This window comes from Hippopotamus amphibius, chromosome 15, assembly GCF_030028045.1.
Source record: "Hippopotamus amphibius kiboko isolate mHipAmp2 chromosome 15, mHipAmp2.hap2, whole genome shotgun sequence".
Taxonomy (NCBI): Eukaryota; Metazoa; Chordata; class Mammalia; order Artiodactyla; family Hippopotamidae; genus Hippopotamus; species Hippopotamus amphibius.
The window spans coordinates 6098288-6114168 of NC_080200.1; the positions used below are offsets into that span (position 1 = coordinate 6098288).

General features: G+C 44.4%; 1 protein-coding gene and 1 pseudogene across 3 annotated transcripts in view; one reads left to right on the forward strand and one right to left on the reverse strand.

The window, feature by feature from the left end:
* The window catches only part of ARHGEF18 (Rho/Rac guanine nucleotide exchange factor 18), a 53208-nt gene that overhangs the window by 22457 nt on the left and 14870 nt on the right, over positions 1-15881 (forward strand). For 2 of the 3 annotated variants that reach the window (XM_057709011.1, XM_057709012.1), the window contains exons 2-3: positions 14477-14615; positions 15665-15777. In XM_057709011.1, the coding sequence (XP_057564994.1) occupies positions 14548-14615; positions 15665-15777 (181 nt within the window). In that variant the 5' untranslated portion in view covers positions 14477-14547. Of the gene's footprint in view, positions 1-14220; positions 14616-15664; positions 15778-15881 lie in introns of those variants that run through there. The other variant, XM_057709010.1, reaches the window with a different exon arrangement.
* LOC130837232 (COP9 signalosome complex subunit 2-like) lies at positions 1594-9013 on the reverse strand (annotated as a pseudogene).

Below are 15881 nucleotides of genomic sequence, written 5' to 3' on the forward strand. Positions count from 1 at the left end.
CAACTGTATGAGAGGGTTCCCTTTTCTCCACACCCTCTCCAGCATTTATTATTTGTAGACTTTTTAATGATGGCCATTCTGACCGGTGTGAGGTGGTACTCCGTTGTAGTTTTGATTTGAATTTCTCTAGCAGTTAGTGACGTTGAGCATCTTTCCGTGTGATTATTGGCTATCTGTATGTCCTCTTTGGAGAAATGTTTATTTAGGTCTTCTGCCCATTTTTCTATTGGGTTTTTTGTTTGTTTGTTTTTGTTATTGGATTCTGTGAGCTGTTTGTATATTTTGGAAATCAGGCCCTTATCGGTCACGTCATTTGCAATTATTTTTTCCCAGTTTGTAGGTTGTCTTTTCATTTTGTTTACAGTTTCCTTTGCTGTGCAAAAGCCTTACCTTCTTTTTTTTATCAATTTTTGGGGTTTTTTTGTTTGGTTTTTTTTGCTTTTTTTTAAAATTTATTTATTTATTTTATTTATTTCTTGGCTGCATTGGGTCTTTGTTGCTGCACACGGGCTTTCTCTAGTTGCTGCGAGCGGGGGCTACTCTTCATTGTGGTGCACAGGCTCCTCATTGTAGTGGCTTCTCTTGTTGTGGAGCACAGGCCCTAGGTGCGTGGGCTTCAGTAGTTGCAGCACATGGGCTCAGTAGTTGTGGCTCACGGGCTTAGTTGCTCCGCGGAATGTGGAATCTTCCCAGGGCAGGGCTCAAACCCGTGTCCTCTGCATTGGCAGGCGGATTCTTTACCACTGCGCCACCTAGGAAGTCCAGAAAAGCCTTACCTTCTTGACCATCTTAAGTGCATGATTCAGTGGCACTAAGTACATTCACCCTGTGTTGTAACCACCCCCACCATCCATCTCCAGGACTTTCTCATCCTCCCAAACTGAAACTGTGCCCATTAAACACTGATTCCTCATCCCCCTCCCCCAGCCCCTGGCCCCCATCATCTACTTCCAGTCTCTATGGATTTGACTTCTCAAGGGACCTCCTATGGGTGGAATCAGACAGTATTTGTCCCTCTGTGTCTGCCTTATTTCGCTGAGCATGATGTCCTCAAGGTTCATCCATGGTGTAGCAGGTGTCAGAACCTCCTTCCTTTTTTTTTTTTTTTTTTTTTCTGAGCTACACTGTTTATTTTGCTGCTTGAAGCCTAAGTGACAGTATGCCACTATAATTATGGGATTTCATCTAAACCTTTACTACACTGCAGGTACAGAAATATACAGACACATTTTTGGAGAATTGACATTTTGCAAAATGCAGCAAACATTTAAATTATACATGAGAAAAGGAAGTGTTCAAAAGGGTATGTGTTTCAAGTTATTGCAGGTTATTTGTGAGAGAATTTCTGCAGGTAAAACATGTTTAAATTTAACCAACAGTAGCGTGTCAGTGTATTTAAAATCATGACAAAAATCTTCTCTCTGGTCATGTTGCCCATGACAAATTACTATGATGTATGTTTTAGGGCAAGATGTCAATACAGCATAAGTCACACGGCATTTTGGTTTTCTTCTGGAGATTAAAGCTGTTTTTCTTGGGATAAATGCAGCAGCAAAACACAAACCGTTGCTCAAAAACAGCACTTCTGCCATACCTCCAATAATTTTCAGGACACATCAACCAACAGTAGTTTTGCCATTCCCGGTTCTATTAAGGGTTACATCTCTGCACTGTTGCCTTAAGTATGTCTATAAAAGCTTGTTCTCTGTTAAGCCAGTTTACTGACTACAGCCTGGTTGAGAGAATTTAGTTGGTTGGTCCATTTATCTAGTGCAGTATATCGGGCACCACCCGTCTTATGATCCAATTCAAGGAGTTGGTTGACTTGATCAATTCGGCCATGAATAGTGTTATCCAATATGCACTGCACCAGCAAGCTCTCCACATCAGCTACATCTATGTTTAACTCCTTAGAAATAAAAGGAATATGTATTCTTGTGTAAGGCTTAATTAATTTTATAAGCACTTGTGTTCTGATGTTTCGCAAAAGCTCTTCGATATGTTCCCTTATGAAAGGATCATCCATGACGTTGCTGTGATTTGTTTTTAGAATCTTTTCAAATTCAGTGATGTCATTATTCTGATAGGCACCTACTAAATTTGTCATTGCTAGAATTTCTGGATCATTTTTGTAAGGTTTGGCCTCCTGTGAGTCAAATGGATTTATTCCTGATTTCATTAGCATGTTTGCTAAGACTAAATATTTTAAGCAAGTAGTTCATCTTGGACTTCCCGATTCATCATAATTCTTGAAGGCTTCAAAAAAAATCAGTGTGTGCCTTTTCAAATTCACCTTCTCTCAAGTGCATTTTACCACCACATTCTCTGATGACTCCCATGATCGGTGGATGAGGGATGGCAGACTTGATGCGAAGTGACTGTTCATAGAGAGCTTTAAGTTTTTTGTTATTTTTCTGTGCCGTGTACATTTGAATTTCCAAAGCATATCTTTCTAATAACTGTGTGCCTTTTTTCAGGTCATATTCTCCATCACCAGTCTGGCAGGACTGATGTAACTGGCGTAAAATTTTTTGAAGCTTTTCATATTCCTCTCGTTCTAAATATAATTTTCCCAGCTTTGTGTTTGTCTTAAACCACAGTCTGTCATTCTTAGCACCTTTCAAAGCTTCCAGTGTTGTTTCGTAGAATTCCTGCAGTAAATCCATCTGCTTAGAAGTAGAGATATAATCAAGAATAGAATTAATGGATTTTTCAGAATAATTTCTTGTGACCGCACCCCGAATATAGGTCAATAGTTGTTTATATCTGTTCATCATTTCTGGAAAGTTTGTCAACTTGAAGTTAATCTTAATCATTTGTTTCCGTACTTTAAATCCCCATTCTCCTTTTTCACCTCCAAGTTCCAAAACCTTACGGAAATTGCTTCATGCTGCTTTGGGGCCATCTTCTTTTAATGCTTTGAAGTTATAGTACTGATTTTCCAGATCCACATTTGGCTTAGAGTTACTATCTTCAGAGTAATCCTGCTCAATTCAGGTGTGAAGAAGAGGGGCCAGAAAGGCTGGGCCCGAAAGTGCAGAGCCGGGGCCTAGACCACAGCTCGGTCCCCAGAGCGGCTGGAGCAGTCGGGAAGAGAGAGGAGGCATCAAGAAGCCGATGCCAGAGACCAGGGGTATCCACGTAAACGGAGGAGGCCTCCTTCCTTTTTAAGACTGAATAACATTCCAGTGTTATGAAGGGTCCACATTTTTTTTTTTTTTAAGATTTATTTTATTTTATTATTTATTTATTTATTTTTGGCTACATTGGTTCTCCTTGCTGCGCGTGGGCTTTCTCTAGTTGTGGCGAGCAAGGGCTACTCTTCCTTCCGGTGCTCAGGTTTCTCAGTGCGGTGGCTTCTCTTGTTGTGGAGCACAGGCTCTAGGTGCGCAGGCTTCAGTAGTTGTGGCTCGCGGGCTCAGTAGTTGTGGCTCGCTGTCTCTAAAGCGCACGCAGACTCAGTAGTTGTGGTTCATGGGCTTAGTTGCTGTGTAGCATGTGGCATCTGCCCGGACCAGGGATCGAACCCATGTCCCCTGCATTGGCAGGCGGATTCTTAACCACTGTGCCACCTGGGAAGCCCAACATTTTGTCTTTCCCTCATCCATCGATGGACACTTATTTCCATCTCTGGCTATTGTCAATAACTCTGCTGTGAACATGGGTGTCCCTGTGTTTTCAGTTGTTGGTCATTTCCCTCCCCCTGTCCCAAGAGGGGCCTGGCCCATTCTTGTCCTTTTTAAACATAACTCGGAGCACCCACACACACACATACCTTTCCAAATATTATACTTTTGTTTTTAACAAGGCTCAGTTCCTCCCAAACTTAACTTTTTTTTTTTTTAAAGGAAACTATCATTTGGGAATAGTTTTCAATTTATAAAAAGGTTGCAAAGAGAGTACAGAGTTTCCTTATACACCCCCCGCCCCCACTTGGTTTCCCCTGATGTTCACATTACTGTTTACTCAACTCCGTACTTTGTCCAGATTTCACCAGTTTTTCTGTGCCAGAATCCAGCCCAGGATCCCACATGGCACTGAGAGGATTTCACTTTTGAGCGACTTCCCTGCCGTTGGCATCCTTTGCAGTTATGCCTTGTCCGGTTCTAATAATCAGCCTTTGGAAATCTGAACTCGGTGGTCTTCCGTGGCAGCCCCTCATCCTCCTCCTTCAGGTCCCTGCCCCTTTCCTTACTCCTCATGATTCTTCATGAAATCATTTTCCAAAATTTTAAGACCCCCTGTTCCCTCTTTGCTCCCAAATATCTGGTCTCTGAAATAAACCCTGTTTTCTTCTTCTCAAAAGTAAACTCAACACAAAACCAAACAAAAGGAGGAATTATCTATAAACATTATTGCATTTTGGTACCAACCTATGCATTGATATCATGGGAGAAAAAGGTGGGGAACACTCCAAGTTATCTGCCGGCAAACCCATTTCAGAGAGAGGAAGCTCCTCGGCCATTCCTTTTTGCTATTGTTTGATTTTGTTTTAATTTTAAGGCACATATGCTTCATAAGCTGCAGGCCCCATTCAGTAACATAACATTCAGAAAGTGTCAGCCGTATCCAGCAAAATGTAATTTCAGACCTGAGCTTTCCAGTAAGTCTTTCATCCAGATTCATTTTTGGCCGGATACACCCACATGAAAGATCACGCAGTTTCCTTTTCTCTAGACACAAGCAGATGAGGAATTGGGCACAGTTCTTTAGCTAAGCAGACAAGGCACAGTTGGCCGCCCCCCCCCCCGCCACCATGGGTTTCCACATCCTTAATTCAACCAACCAAGGATCAAAAATATCTGGGGAAAAAATTCTGGAAAGTTCCAGGAAGCAAAACTTGAATTTGCCTCACTGGCAGCTAACTCTTTACCTAGCATTTACATTGTATTAGGTATGATAAGTAATCCTGAGATGATTTAAAGTACACCTGAGGATGTGCATAGGTTATATGCAGATTCAGCGGACCCCTGAACAATGTGCGGGGGAGGGGCACTGACCCTCTGTACAGTCGAAAACCTGAGTATAACTTTATAGTTCGCCCTTCATATCTGCTACATCCTTGGAGTCAACCAACCATGGGTTGTATAGTACTATAGCACATATTTAGTGGGAAAAAAAATCCGCTATAAGTAGACCTTTGCAGTTCACCACAGATCGCCCTTGAACTTCTGCAGTATATTCTCACCCACTCTTGTGCCCCGCCCCCAGCAACCACAAATCTGTTCTCCATCTCTACAGTTTTGTCATTTCAAGAGTAGAGAATTCCCTGACAGTCCAGTGGTTAGGACTCCAAGCTTCCCCTGCTTGGGGCCTAGGTTCAATACCTAGTGGGGAAACTAAGATCCTACAAGCCTTGCAGTGCAGCCAAAAAAAAAAGAATGTTACATAAATAGAATCATACAGTGACCTTTTGAGATTGGCTCTTTTATATTGGTATAATGCCCGTGAGGTCCACCCAGGTTGTTGTGTGTTGTCAACAGTTCCTTCTCCTTGCCAGGTAGTATCTCCTTGCCATGGCATGGGTGGACCGCAGTCTGTCTAACCATTTACTCAGTGAAGGACATCTGTGTTGTTTCCTGTTTTGGCCTTAAAGCAGCTGCCAACAGTCATGTACAGGTGTTTGTCTGGACCTGTGTTTTATGTTTCTCTGAGATAAATACCCAGGAATGCAGTTGTTTCGTTTTCTTTACAAACTGCCCAACTATTTTCCAGAGCGGCTGCACCCTTTTACATTCCCACCAGCGGCGTGGGAATTGCTCCACATCCTCATCAGCGTTTAGCATCGTCACTGTTTTTTATTGTAGCTGTTCTGCTAGTGTCGGCTCACAGTGGGCTTACTTTGCATTTCTCTGATGGCTAAATGATGTTGAACATCCTTGCACCTGCTTTTTTACCATCTGTGTATCTTCTTCAGTAAAATGTAGTCTTCATCTCCTCTGCTCATTTTCTAAATAGGTTGTTTGTATTTCTGCTGTCGGATTTTGAGAGCACATTATATATGCCAAATGCTAGTCCTTCGTCAGACAGACGGTTTGCAAATATTTCCTCCCATTCTGTGGCCTCTTTTCATCCTTTTGGGAGATCTTCCACAAGCAAACGTTTTTAATTATGATGAAGTCAATTTAAAGAAATTTTTTTCTTTTGTGGATCAGGCTTCTGGTGTCATTAGCAAAGAACTCTTCACCCATCCAAGCCCTGGTTCCTGAAGATTTTCTCCTGTTAGCTCTGAAAAGTCTTATGGTTCTACATTTTCTGTTTAAATCTGTGGTGCATTTTGAGCCCTTGTTTGTGAAAAGCATGAAGTTTAGGTTGAGGTTCATTTTTATGGCCATTTGTCCTTTCTACATTAACTTTCAGAATTATCCATAGAGTAATACAAAATATTTTGTAGAATCGTAATTTACAGGCATATCACTTGATGGTATAACCCACATGTCCTGCGTGATATTTATGCAAAAATATATATATTTGCTACCATATTATCCTTTTGCTATACATGAGGGATTTTTCAACACAGATCTCTAGATCACTCATTATTAAATATTAATTCTCAACTTATAAATCTTCATTCCAGTAGCAATTAACTGTGGGTGGTAGCGTTACAGGTCATTTCTACTTGTATACTGTTTTGTGATTTTTAAGTCTTTTGCACACACAGTCCAGAAGACACCACAATTTTTTTTTAATGGTGTTTGCTGGGTTTGATGTAATTTGGGAGTTGGGGGGGTGGGGCCTTGTGTATTTTTTAAATTGGGTAATTTCACGTTCACAAAAAGTATTCTTTCTGGCTCACCCTCATCTTCTAAGCCCCAATATGCTTTTTCTTTTTTCCCCTTTGTCCTCTGAGGCATGGGGTTACGACTGGGATTTTTTTTTTTCCTCCTGTATTTTCTTTTTTTCTTTTTTATGCCATCTCGCTTGTGTAACATCCAGCTGAAGCAGAGCAGAGAAATCAATGAGTTGTCTCAGCATCGATTTAGTCTATTCTCAGGCAGCCGTCAGGCCAGGAACTGTGAACTGAAAACTTCATTTGGTATCAGATTTTCTTAATTGTCTCTCGAACACTCACCCGCAGCCCGTGCTTGCTAGAACTCTCCAGAGACAGGCAGCACTCGCAGCCTAAGAGAAGAGTCTTTGTAGACACAAAGAATGGGGGTGGGGAGGGGGACCCAGGATCTCACCAAATGTGAGAACAGGGGCAGCTGTTTTAAAACCAAGCCTTTGAAACTGCTAGGCAGCTGGGGAAGGCTAGTCCCGCCTAAAGATGCCACCGGTCTGGTCCATCTGAGTGGCCTTTTGTGGGGTTTGTTTGTTTTTAATATTTGTTTGTTTAGGCTGTGCCAAGTCTTAGTTGCAGCATGCAGACTTCTTTCTTTAGTTGAGGCATGCGGACTCTTAGTTGCAGGCATGCATGCGGGATCTAGTTCCCCAACCAGGGATTGAACCGGGGCTCCCTGCATTGGGAGTGCAGAGTCTTACCAACTGGACCACCAGGGAAGTCCCCTGTGTGGCCTTTTGCAGAAAACTGCAGGGACCTCTGTGCCCAGGCCCAGATGCCTCCCAAAGATGTTTCCAGTTGCTTTCCCATTGAACAGCAGGAGGAATCTGCCGTTTATAAATTTTATTTATTTATTTATTTATTTATTTATTTATTTATTTACTGGCTGTGTTGGGTCTTTGTTGCTGCACACGAGCTTTGCCTAGTTGCAGCGAGTGGGGTCTACTCTTTGTTGCGGCGCACAGGCTCCCCATTGCCGTGGCTTCTCTTGTTGCAGAGCACGGGCTCTCGGCGCATGGGCTTCAGTAGTTGCGGCACGTGGGCTCAGTAGTTGTGGCACATGGGCTTAGTTGCTCCATGACATGTGGGATCTTCCTGGACCAGGGCTCAAACCCATGTCCCCTGCGGATTCTTAACCACTGTGCCACCTAGGAAGTCCCGAATCTGCCATTTAGAATATAGAATTCTTTTTTGTTTTAATTGAAGTATAGTTGATTTACAATGTTGTGTTAGTTTCAAGTGTACAGTGAAGTGATTCAGTTGTACATATATCTAGTCTTTTTCAGATTCTTTCCCATTATTGGTTATTATAAGATATCAAGTATAGTTCCCTGTGCTATACAGTAGGTCCTTGTTGGCTAGAATATGAAATTCTTGTTTAAAAGTCGGTGTTTCTAGAAGCCAGTGTGTTTCTAGATCATAAAGGACAGTTTAAGCCCAATTAAGATGGTCACTTGATATCTCGTAATGGGTTTCCTTGAAAAATGACTTTCGACAGGTTCATAACTATTAAGTCTTGTTCATGGCCTTGTTCGTGGGGTCCTTACGATTCCCCCAAGGGCTGATGGGGTTGTGCTTGTGTATCAGGATTTCTAGACTGCAGGTCACTCGGGAGCCCAAGTACACTAGATATAAGCCCCTGTTAACCTGAACTTCATAGCGTGGGGTCTGTTGTCCAAGTGAAATCCCACAATGGGATCGTGATAGCTGTCACACCAGCTTAGTCTAATTAGCTCACAGAGACCACTCTTCAAGAAACCAAGGCAAAACGGGTTAAAAAAATAAAAATCATGAGAACAGGCTGCTGTCTGTGTTTGTGGCTGAGAACAGGGTGTGTTTTTTTCTCTGGGTGAAGAACTTTTTCCATTTTCACCATTCACTTCTCATTGTCATCCCTGCCTCTCCTCTGGGTCCCCTCTGCGGTGGACCGGTTGCCACAGGAGCATGCCAATCGATGGCACCTCTCAGCAGTGGGCAGACGTGCTAATTAAGCTCCAGAGCAGCTTCGATGGCAGTGCAGACAGCACAGGCCAGATCCCAACGCCCCACCACCCACTGTCTGCCCCACCATGGCTGTCTGGTTTAGGAAAACTTGATGGCAGGATAAATACAGATTCCAGTCTGTCTCAGAGCCAGGGGCAGCGTGAGTAACTCATACTGGGTGTGGAACCTACAGCTCACTCCGCTGTCCTCCTGCAGAACCGTGACCCTTCTCCACAGGAGTCTATCCATCGATCAGCTTTAACTGAGATATAATTGACATATCATACAGTGCACCCCTTTCAGTGTACAGTGCAGTGGCTTCTATTGTATTCAGAGTCACTGCAATCATTTTCATTTTAATTTGTTTGTTTGTTTTTGGCTGCCCCGCTCGGCTTGCAGGATCTTAGTTCCCTAGTCGGGGATCGAACCCGGGCCCTTGGCAGTGAATACCAAGTCCTCACCACTGGAATTCCCCCTTTTTTCCCCCCACAATCAATTTTAGAACCCCCAAGAGAAACCCCATACCCATTAGCTGTCACCTTCCAATCTCCCCAAGTCCTAAGGCATCTATTAATCTACTTCCCGTCTTTGTGGATTTACCTATTCTGCACATTTCCTCCGGATGGAAGCCTATGCTGTGTGGCCCTGTGTGCCTGACCTCTTCCACTCAGTGGGATATTTCCCAGGTCCATCCACATCAGAGCATGTTTCAGCATCTCATTCCTTCTCTGGCTGAATGCTATTCCATCTTATGGATGGATGACATAATTCTCGGATTCTGTCTGCAAATTTACCTCCTGGCTAACATATATCTATAGCCCTCCAGTCAGTACTTGTGGGGTGTTTTCACAGTCACATGCAGAGAGACACTTTTGGTGAAAAATGTGAGTCACTCAGACGCACATTCCCAGCTGAGGTTGAACAGGCCACGCCCTGCCTTCTTGCTTCAGTTCACACGGCAAACACATGTCCTTTTTGTTGTGTATTTATTGCCACATTTTTTTGCCTCTTTTTTTGGGGGGGTGCCTTTTGCTGGTCATTTGGCGAAGGTGCCCCCATGCATAGCACTGAAGTGCTGTCTAGTGGTCTTAAGCACAAGGAGGCTACAACTCGCCTTACAGAGAAAATCTGTGTGTTAGACCAGCTTGGTTCAGACACATGTTCAATGTTAATGAATCTGCAGTGTATGTTACATGACGCACCTTCAATAGAAACACACTTAAAACAAGGTTATGTAATGTCTGGTTGGCAAAAAATGTAGCCAGAAGCTCGCAGGAACCTACACTTGTACTTCCTGTAGGAGTGGGTAGGAGCCCACAGGAGCCCATAGGAGCCTGGTTCTGTAATTCACTGTTCACTACAACATTACAGAACGTCAGGACTGTAAATAAGGAGAACTGACTATAACTTTTTTGGTTTGTTTTTGTTTTGGGGGTTTTTGGTTTGTTTTTGTTTTGTTTTTTTGGCTGTGTTGGGTCTTCGTTGTTGCACGCGGTCTTGCTCTAGTTGTGGCGAGTGGGGGCTATTCTTCATTGCGGTGCTCGGGCATCTCGTTGCGTCGGCTTCTCACGTTGTGGCATGTGGGCTTCAGAGTTGTGGCTCTCAGGCTCAGTAGCTGTGGCTCATGGGCTCTAGAGCGCAGGCTCAGTAGTTGTGGCGCACAGGCTTCATTGCTCTGCAGCATGTGGGATCTTCCTGGACCAGGGATCGAACCTGTGTCCCCTGCATTGGCAGGCAGCTTCTTCACCATTGCGCCACCAGGAAAATCCTGACCGTAACTTTTTATTCTGGAGCAGTTCAAGACTTAAAAGAAGTTGTAAACATAGGCTTCTTGTGTACTGAGTGTCCCCCACTCGTGATATCTCACGTAACCATAGTCCACCGTCAAAACCAAGACACTGACGTTGATACAATATCATCAACTCAGGGACATACCCAGTTTGGGTTTTGCTAGTTGTCACCTGCACTCTTGTAAGGGAAAGGGGAATGTGTAGGTCTATGAAATGTTTCCCAGGTGTGGATGTGACCACAGTCGAGAGGCAGAACTATTCAGTCACCCCAAGTAAACAATGATTTCTCTTTTTTTAAAAGTGTGGTAAAATATACGTAAACGTAAAACTGACCGGCTTAACCGTTTTGAAGAGTGCAGTCCAGGGACATCAAGTACATTCAGAGTGTTGGGCAGGCATCGCCCCACCCACCTCCGAAACTTTTTTCATTTTCCCCAGTTGAAACTCTGTCCGTGTTAAACAAAACTCCTCATTCTCCTCCCCCAGCCCCTGGGAAACCCCCCCCCCCCATCCTACTTTCTGTCTCTATGAATCTGACTCCTCTTGGGACCTGCTAGAAGTAGAATCCGACAGTATTTGTCCCTTTGTGTCTGACTTCCTTCACTGAGCATCATGTCCTCATGTTTTGTCCACGTTGTAGCAGATGTCAGAATTTCATTCCTTTTTATGGCTGAATAAAATCCTGTGAAACAGTGATTTCTTGGCACCTGTTTTGTGGGAGGCACTGTCCTCCATTCTACTGGGGAGACAGACAGTGGTCAGAATAAAAAGTAAATTGCAGGACTTCCTAGGTGGTGCAGTGGTTAAGAATCCGCCTGCCAATGCAGGGGACACGAGTTTGATCCCTGCCCCAGGAAGATACCATGTGCCTCGGAGCAACTAAGTCTGTGCGCCACAACTATTGTGCCTACGCTCTAGAGCCTGTGAGCCACACCTAGAGTCCATGCTCGGCAACAAGAGAAGCCTCCACAGTGAGGAGCCCATGCACCACAATGAAGAGTAGCCCCTGCTTGCTGCAACTAGAGAAAGCCCACATGCAGTGACGAAGACCCAACACAGCCAATAAATAAATAAGTAAATAAATTTATTTTTAAAAAAAAGTAAATTGCATCATACGTTTAGGGGACCAGCTCGTCATTCTTTTTTTTTTTTTTTTTTTTTTTTTTTTTTTTTTTTTATTTGGCACACGGGCTTAGTTGCTCCGCGGCATGTGGGATCTTCCTGGAGCTGGGATCGAACCCATGACCTCTGCGTTGTCAGGCGGATTCTTAACCACTGCACCACCTAGGAAGCCCTCGTCATTCTTTTAACTGGAATTCTATCCCTGGTACCCTTTTGAGTCCAGTGGTACCTGGAGCCCCTAATCATGACCCCAAGACATGAAAACTCAAAGTGTCTTCTTAATCATGGAAGGAAGATCTAATTCCATTTACTGCAGATTTAGCGTTACTGATTTTTTTTCTTTTTTAATTCTCTGGAACAAGTGATTCTTTTTCTTTTTTTTTAATTTTTTTTTTTTTGACGTGGACCATTTTTAAAGTCTTTATTGAATTTGTTACAGTAGTGCTTCTGTCTTATATTTTGGTTTTTTTCACCGAGAGGCATGTGGGATCTTAGCTCCCTGCATTGGACGGTGAAGTCTTAACCACTGGACCACCAGCGAAGTCCCTGGAACCAGTGATTCTTGAAGGGTGTTTATGGTGACTTTTCCTTCGGTGGGCTGTTTGATTAAAGCAGAAATCACCCGACTTCAGGCAAGACCTCGGATCGCAGGAGTAATCTGTCAGCCGCACCAGGATGCAGGGCAAAGGCTTCATTTCAGCATTTGTCCCATATTTGTACGTCCAGGTCATGATGCCTGGGTGTTGTTCAGTGGGTGTAGAAATGCCGGGAAGTGCCCTGGACCGTGGTGGCCTCGATTTATGATTTTCACCTTTGCAAACAGGTGTTGGTATATGAGCGGCAGCCTTGTCACCTTTGTCCACTCTAATAATCATTAGCCACTTATGATGACGATGGTCAGGATGTTTGAGGTCACTGAGCAGATGGCATCACACAGTCTCCATGCTGCTCAGAAGCAGGGTCCCAATTACTTTCCTCGTATGACACAGAGAAACCGGTGGACGGGTGCGTGGGGGACCCAGGAGCCAGGTCAGGAAAGCCACTGGACAGATGTCTTTTTTTTTTTTTTTGGCCACGCCACTTGGCATGAGGGATCTTAGTTCCCCTACCAGGAACTGAACCTGTTTCCCCTGCATTGAAGCACGGAGTCTTAACCACTGGATCTCCACGGAAGTCCCCAGATTTCTTTTCAAGGCTGCTGTTTGTCTTAGAGCAAAGCTTTCAAATGTGGCTTTCACCCTGAGAATAAATAAATTAGCCAAGTGGCCTGTCCCAACTAGGCTTGACTTAAATGGTGAACTTGTCAAATAGGGAGAGCAAAGAAATCAGCCTAATTAAGACAGGTTGGCTTCTAAGAGCTGCATCTTTCCATCAGTGGGGAAAGAATCAGTGGGTACAGTACATCCTAACATCCCAACTCTTTTTCTTTTCAATACATATTTTTTAATTAAAAAAGGTAAAAATTACATTCACATTCTTTAAACATTCTAATATCACATTTTTTTAATAGTTTGAAATTATTTCAATTTCTTTTTGTCTCTTACTTGTGATCAGCATCCTTTCTATTCAATATCCAATCTATTGCTAGATTTCTGTTTTTGTTGTTGTTTGGTTTTGCTTTTGTTATGTGTGTGTATGTGTGTGTTTGGGTGTGTGTGTCCAAAATCCAGTATAATCATGAACTGCAAGTATAATTATAATCGATCAATGCTTGTCTCTAGATTATGCCCTTAATATAACATACAAGTTCTTGCTGGTACCAAGTATGAAAAAAAAAATTGCAGATTTGAATCAGGTAATTCTGTGAGTGATGTCGTGGGCTTTCGTTTATCAACTATAAGACATTGTATATGTCTTCTTAATTCTCAGTGTCCTTATTTATCAAGGCGAAGATAAGATTGCATACCTTGATACTTATTGAGACCACTGAATGGATTAACATATGGGAAGAACGTATTCAAGTATGTGACCTATCAGCAGGTAGCTGCCATGAACAGTAACATCCCAACTCTTAACGAGCAGATGAAGGCAGACAACCCTTCGGGGCCCCTGTGGCGTGTTAGGTTGGTTTACGATCACCTGATAATGTAGGATCAGGGCCTCTCATCCGCCTCGGGAGTCAGATTCTATCAGAGCAATTACGAACAGTGGTGCATGCGGCCGAACATCAGAGACCCCATGGTCTCCGCATCTCAGAATCATCCTGACAGCCAGTCTCAGATTGATTACAGCCGTGTGTGTGATGTGGGCACGAGCTCCCTATTCCGTGATCTTAAGATTCTTTGCGGTGGATGTAAACTGCTCTTTGCTTTTTACCCCCCACCAAGATGGAAGGGGTGCCGGGGTGGGGGAGTTGTCGTGTTGTTGTTACGTTAGCCATGGAGAAAATACTGTGTGATTTCCACACTAAACGGTCACAGTGGGGACCAATTTCCTGCCCTCCAGACCCGCGGCTTCAGCCAATACAGTAAGAGGAGCAGCTTTCCATTTCTAGAAGGATCACTCCGAGGGTATAAAAACGGCGCAGACCGGCCGGGTCACGGCGCCCCAAGCGTGACCATGGGGAACGCACATTCCAAGAGCGGCGACAGGGACCGCTCGCTCCACGGCCGCCCCGAGCTCTCATTCTACAGTTCTCTTCCCAGGAAGTGGAGCGAGAACGTCTTTCTGGATAACGAGCTGCTGACCTCCAAGATCCTGTCCGCGCTGCGGCCCCAGTCGGAGCGGGGCCTCCGGACGGGCCACCTCCGCTACCCTGCCCACTTCCTCAGCACCAACTCTGTCTTTGCCTCCGTCGCAGCATCCCTGAAGGAGCATCCGAGGGCCACCCTCCTGTCCGATGGCAGCCCGGGCCTGGCCAGGAATGTCGGCATGACGGTCTCGCAGAAGGGGGGTCCACAGCCAACACCCAGCGCGGCGGGAACGGGGACGAGACTCGGGTGAGTCAGGTCCCCCCCCCAACACCAGGGGCTGGCGAAGGGAGGGAGCGGGGCTGGCGTTCCTCGGAGACCCCTCGGACAGCCTCTCCGAAAGGAGACCCTCGGGGGGTGGGGGACCCCCACCAAGCGGCGAGATTGCCATTAACACCTGCTTTGGAGATTCACTCCTTTTCCTTTTTCAACAATGGTGTATTCTGGGGGTCCTTGGCCATTTGGAGCCTGTTTGCTTCCTGCTCTTGAAGGACCCTTGGACAGGGCTCCTTTCTGTCCTCCAGATGAGGCTGGAAGTCCACTGAGGTTGTCACAAAGTTTGTGTCCTATTATTTATACCTTAATCCGCTTTTCCTAGGACTTCGAGGTGGTTCTCATAATATTGCATTCAGCAGTGTTCAGGTGGAAAACCTCATGTAAAAAAAAATGTTACTGCAGTGATCCTTGCATGAGTCAATGGGGAAAGGAGCTGATTTTCTTTTTCCTTTAGAAAGGATTCTGCCTCCAACCTCAATTGGGAAAGAGGCTGTGTTCACCCTACTCTGGCTAGAAAGAATTCCAGGGGTCCCAGAGGGCTCCGGGGGCCCGTAAAGGAAGCATATGGTGAATGCACCCTTAGAATGTACTTGAACATTAAAGTTAGTTTTGGTGGCAGATATAGAGAACAGACTCGTGGATCTACAAGTATATATTGTACAGCACAGGGAACATAGCCAGTGTTTTTTAATAACTATAAATGGAATATAACCTTTAAAAATCGTGAATCACTATGCTATACACCTGTAACTAATATAATACTGTACGTCAACTATACGCCCTCCCACCACCGAAAAAAAGGTTCGTTTTGATGGAAGAAGACCTGATGTCACATTGACAAGTAGTCTCCTAATTTTCAAAAATGATCTGTGAGTGAAGGCTTATATTGTTAGCCAGAAAGTTCTCAAGTCTTATCTAATCAGATCAAGTAACAAGCTGATTTGCCCTTGTAGAATGTGTGTGTGCACGCCGTGCATTTCATTCAACTCTTTTAAATGATTGGTTTTATGATTTCTATTTAGACCAGTCCCAGGAGAGATGGATGAAGCCGACACAGTGTTTCTGAAGTTCAAGCAGGCAGCCGATGACTCTCTTTCACTTATATCTTCGAACGCCGAGTCCATCTTTGTAGAAGGTACTGTCACCTCATTTCTTTCCCCGGTGTCACGTAGTCTCCGCTCACTGGGAGGCTCGGGGACACACGTCCTGGTGTCCAGGGGACAAGGGCGGGGGGCAGCC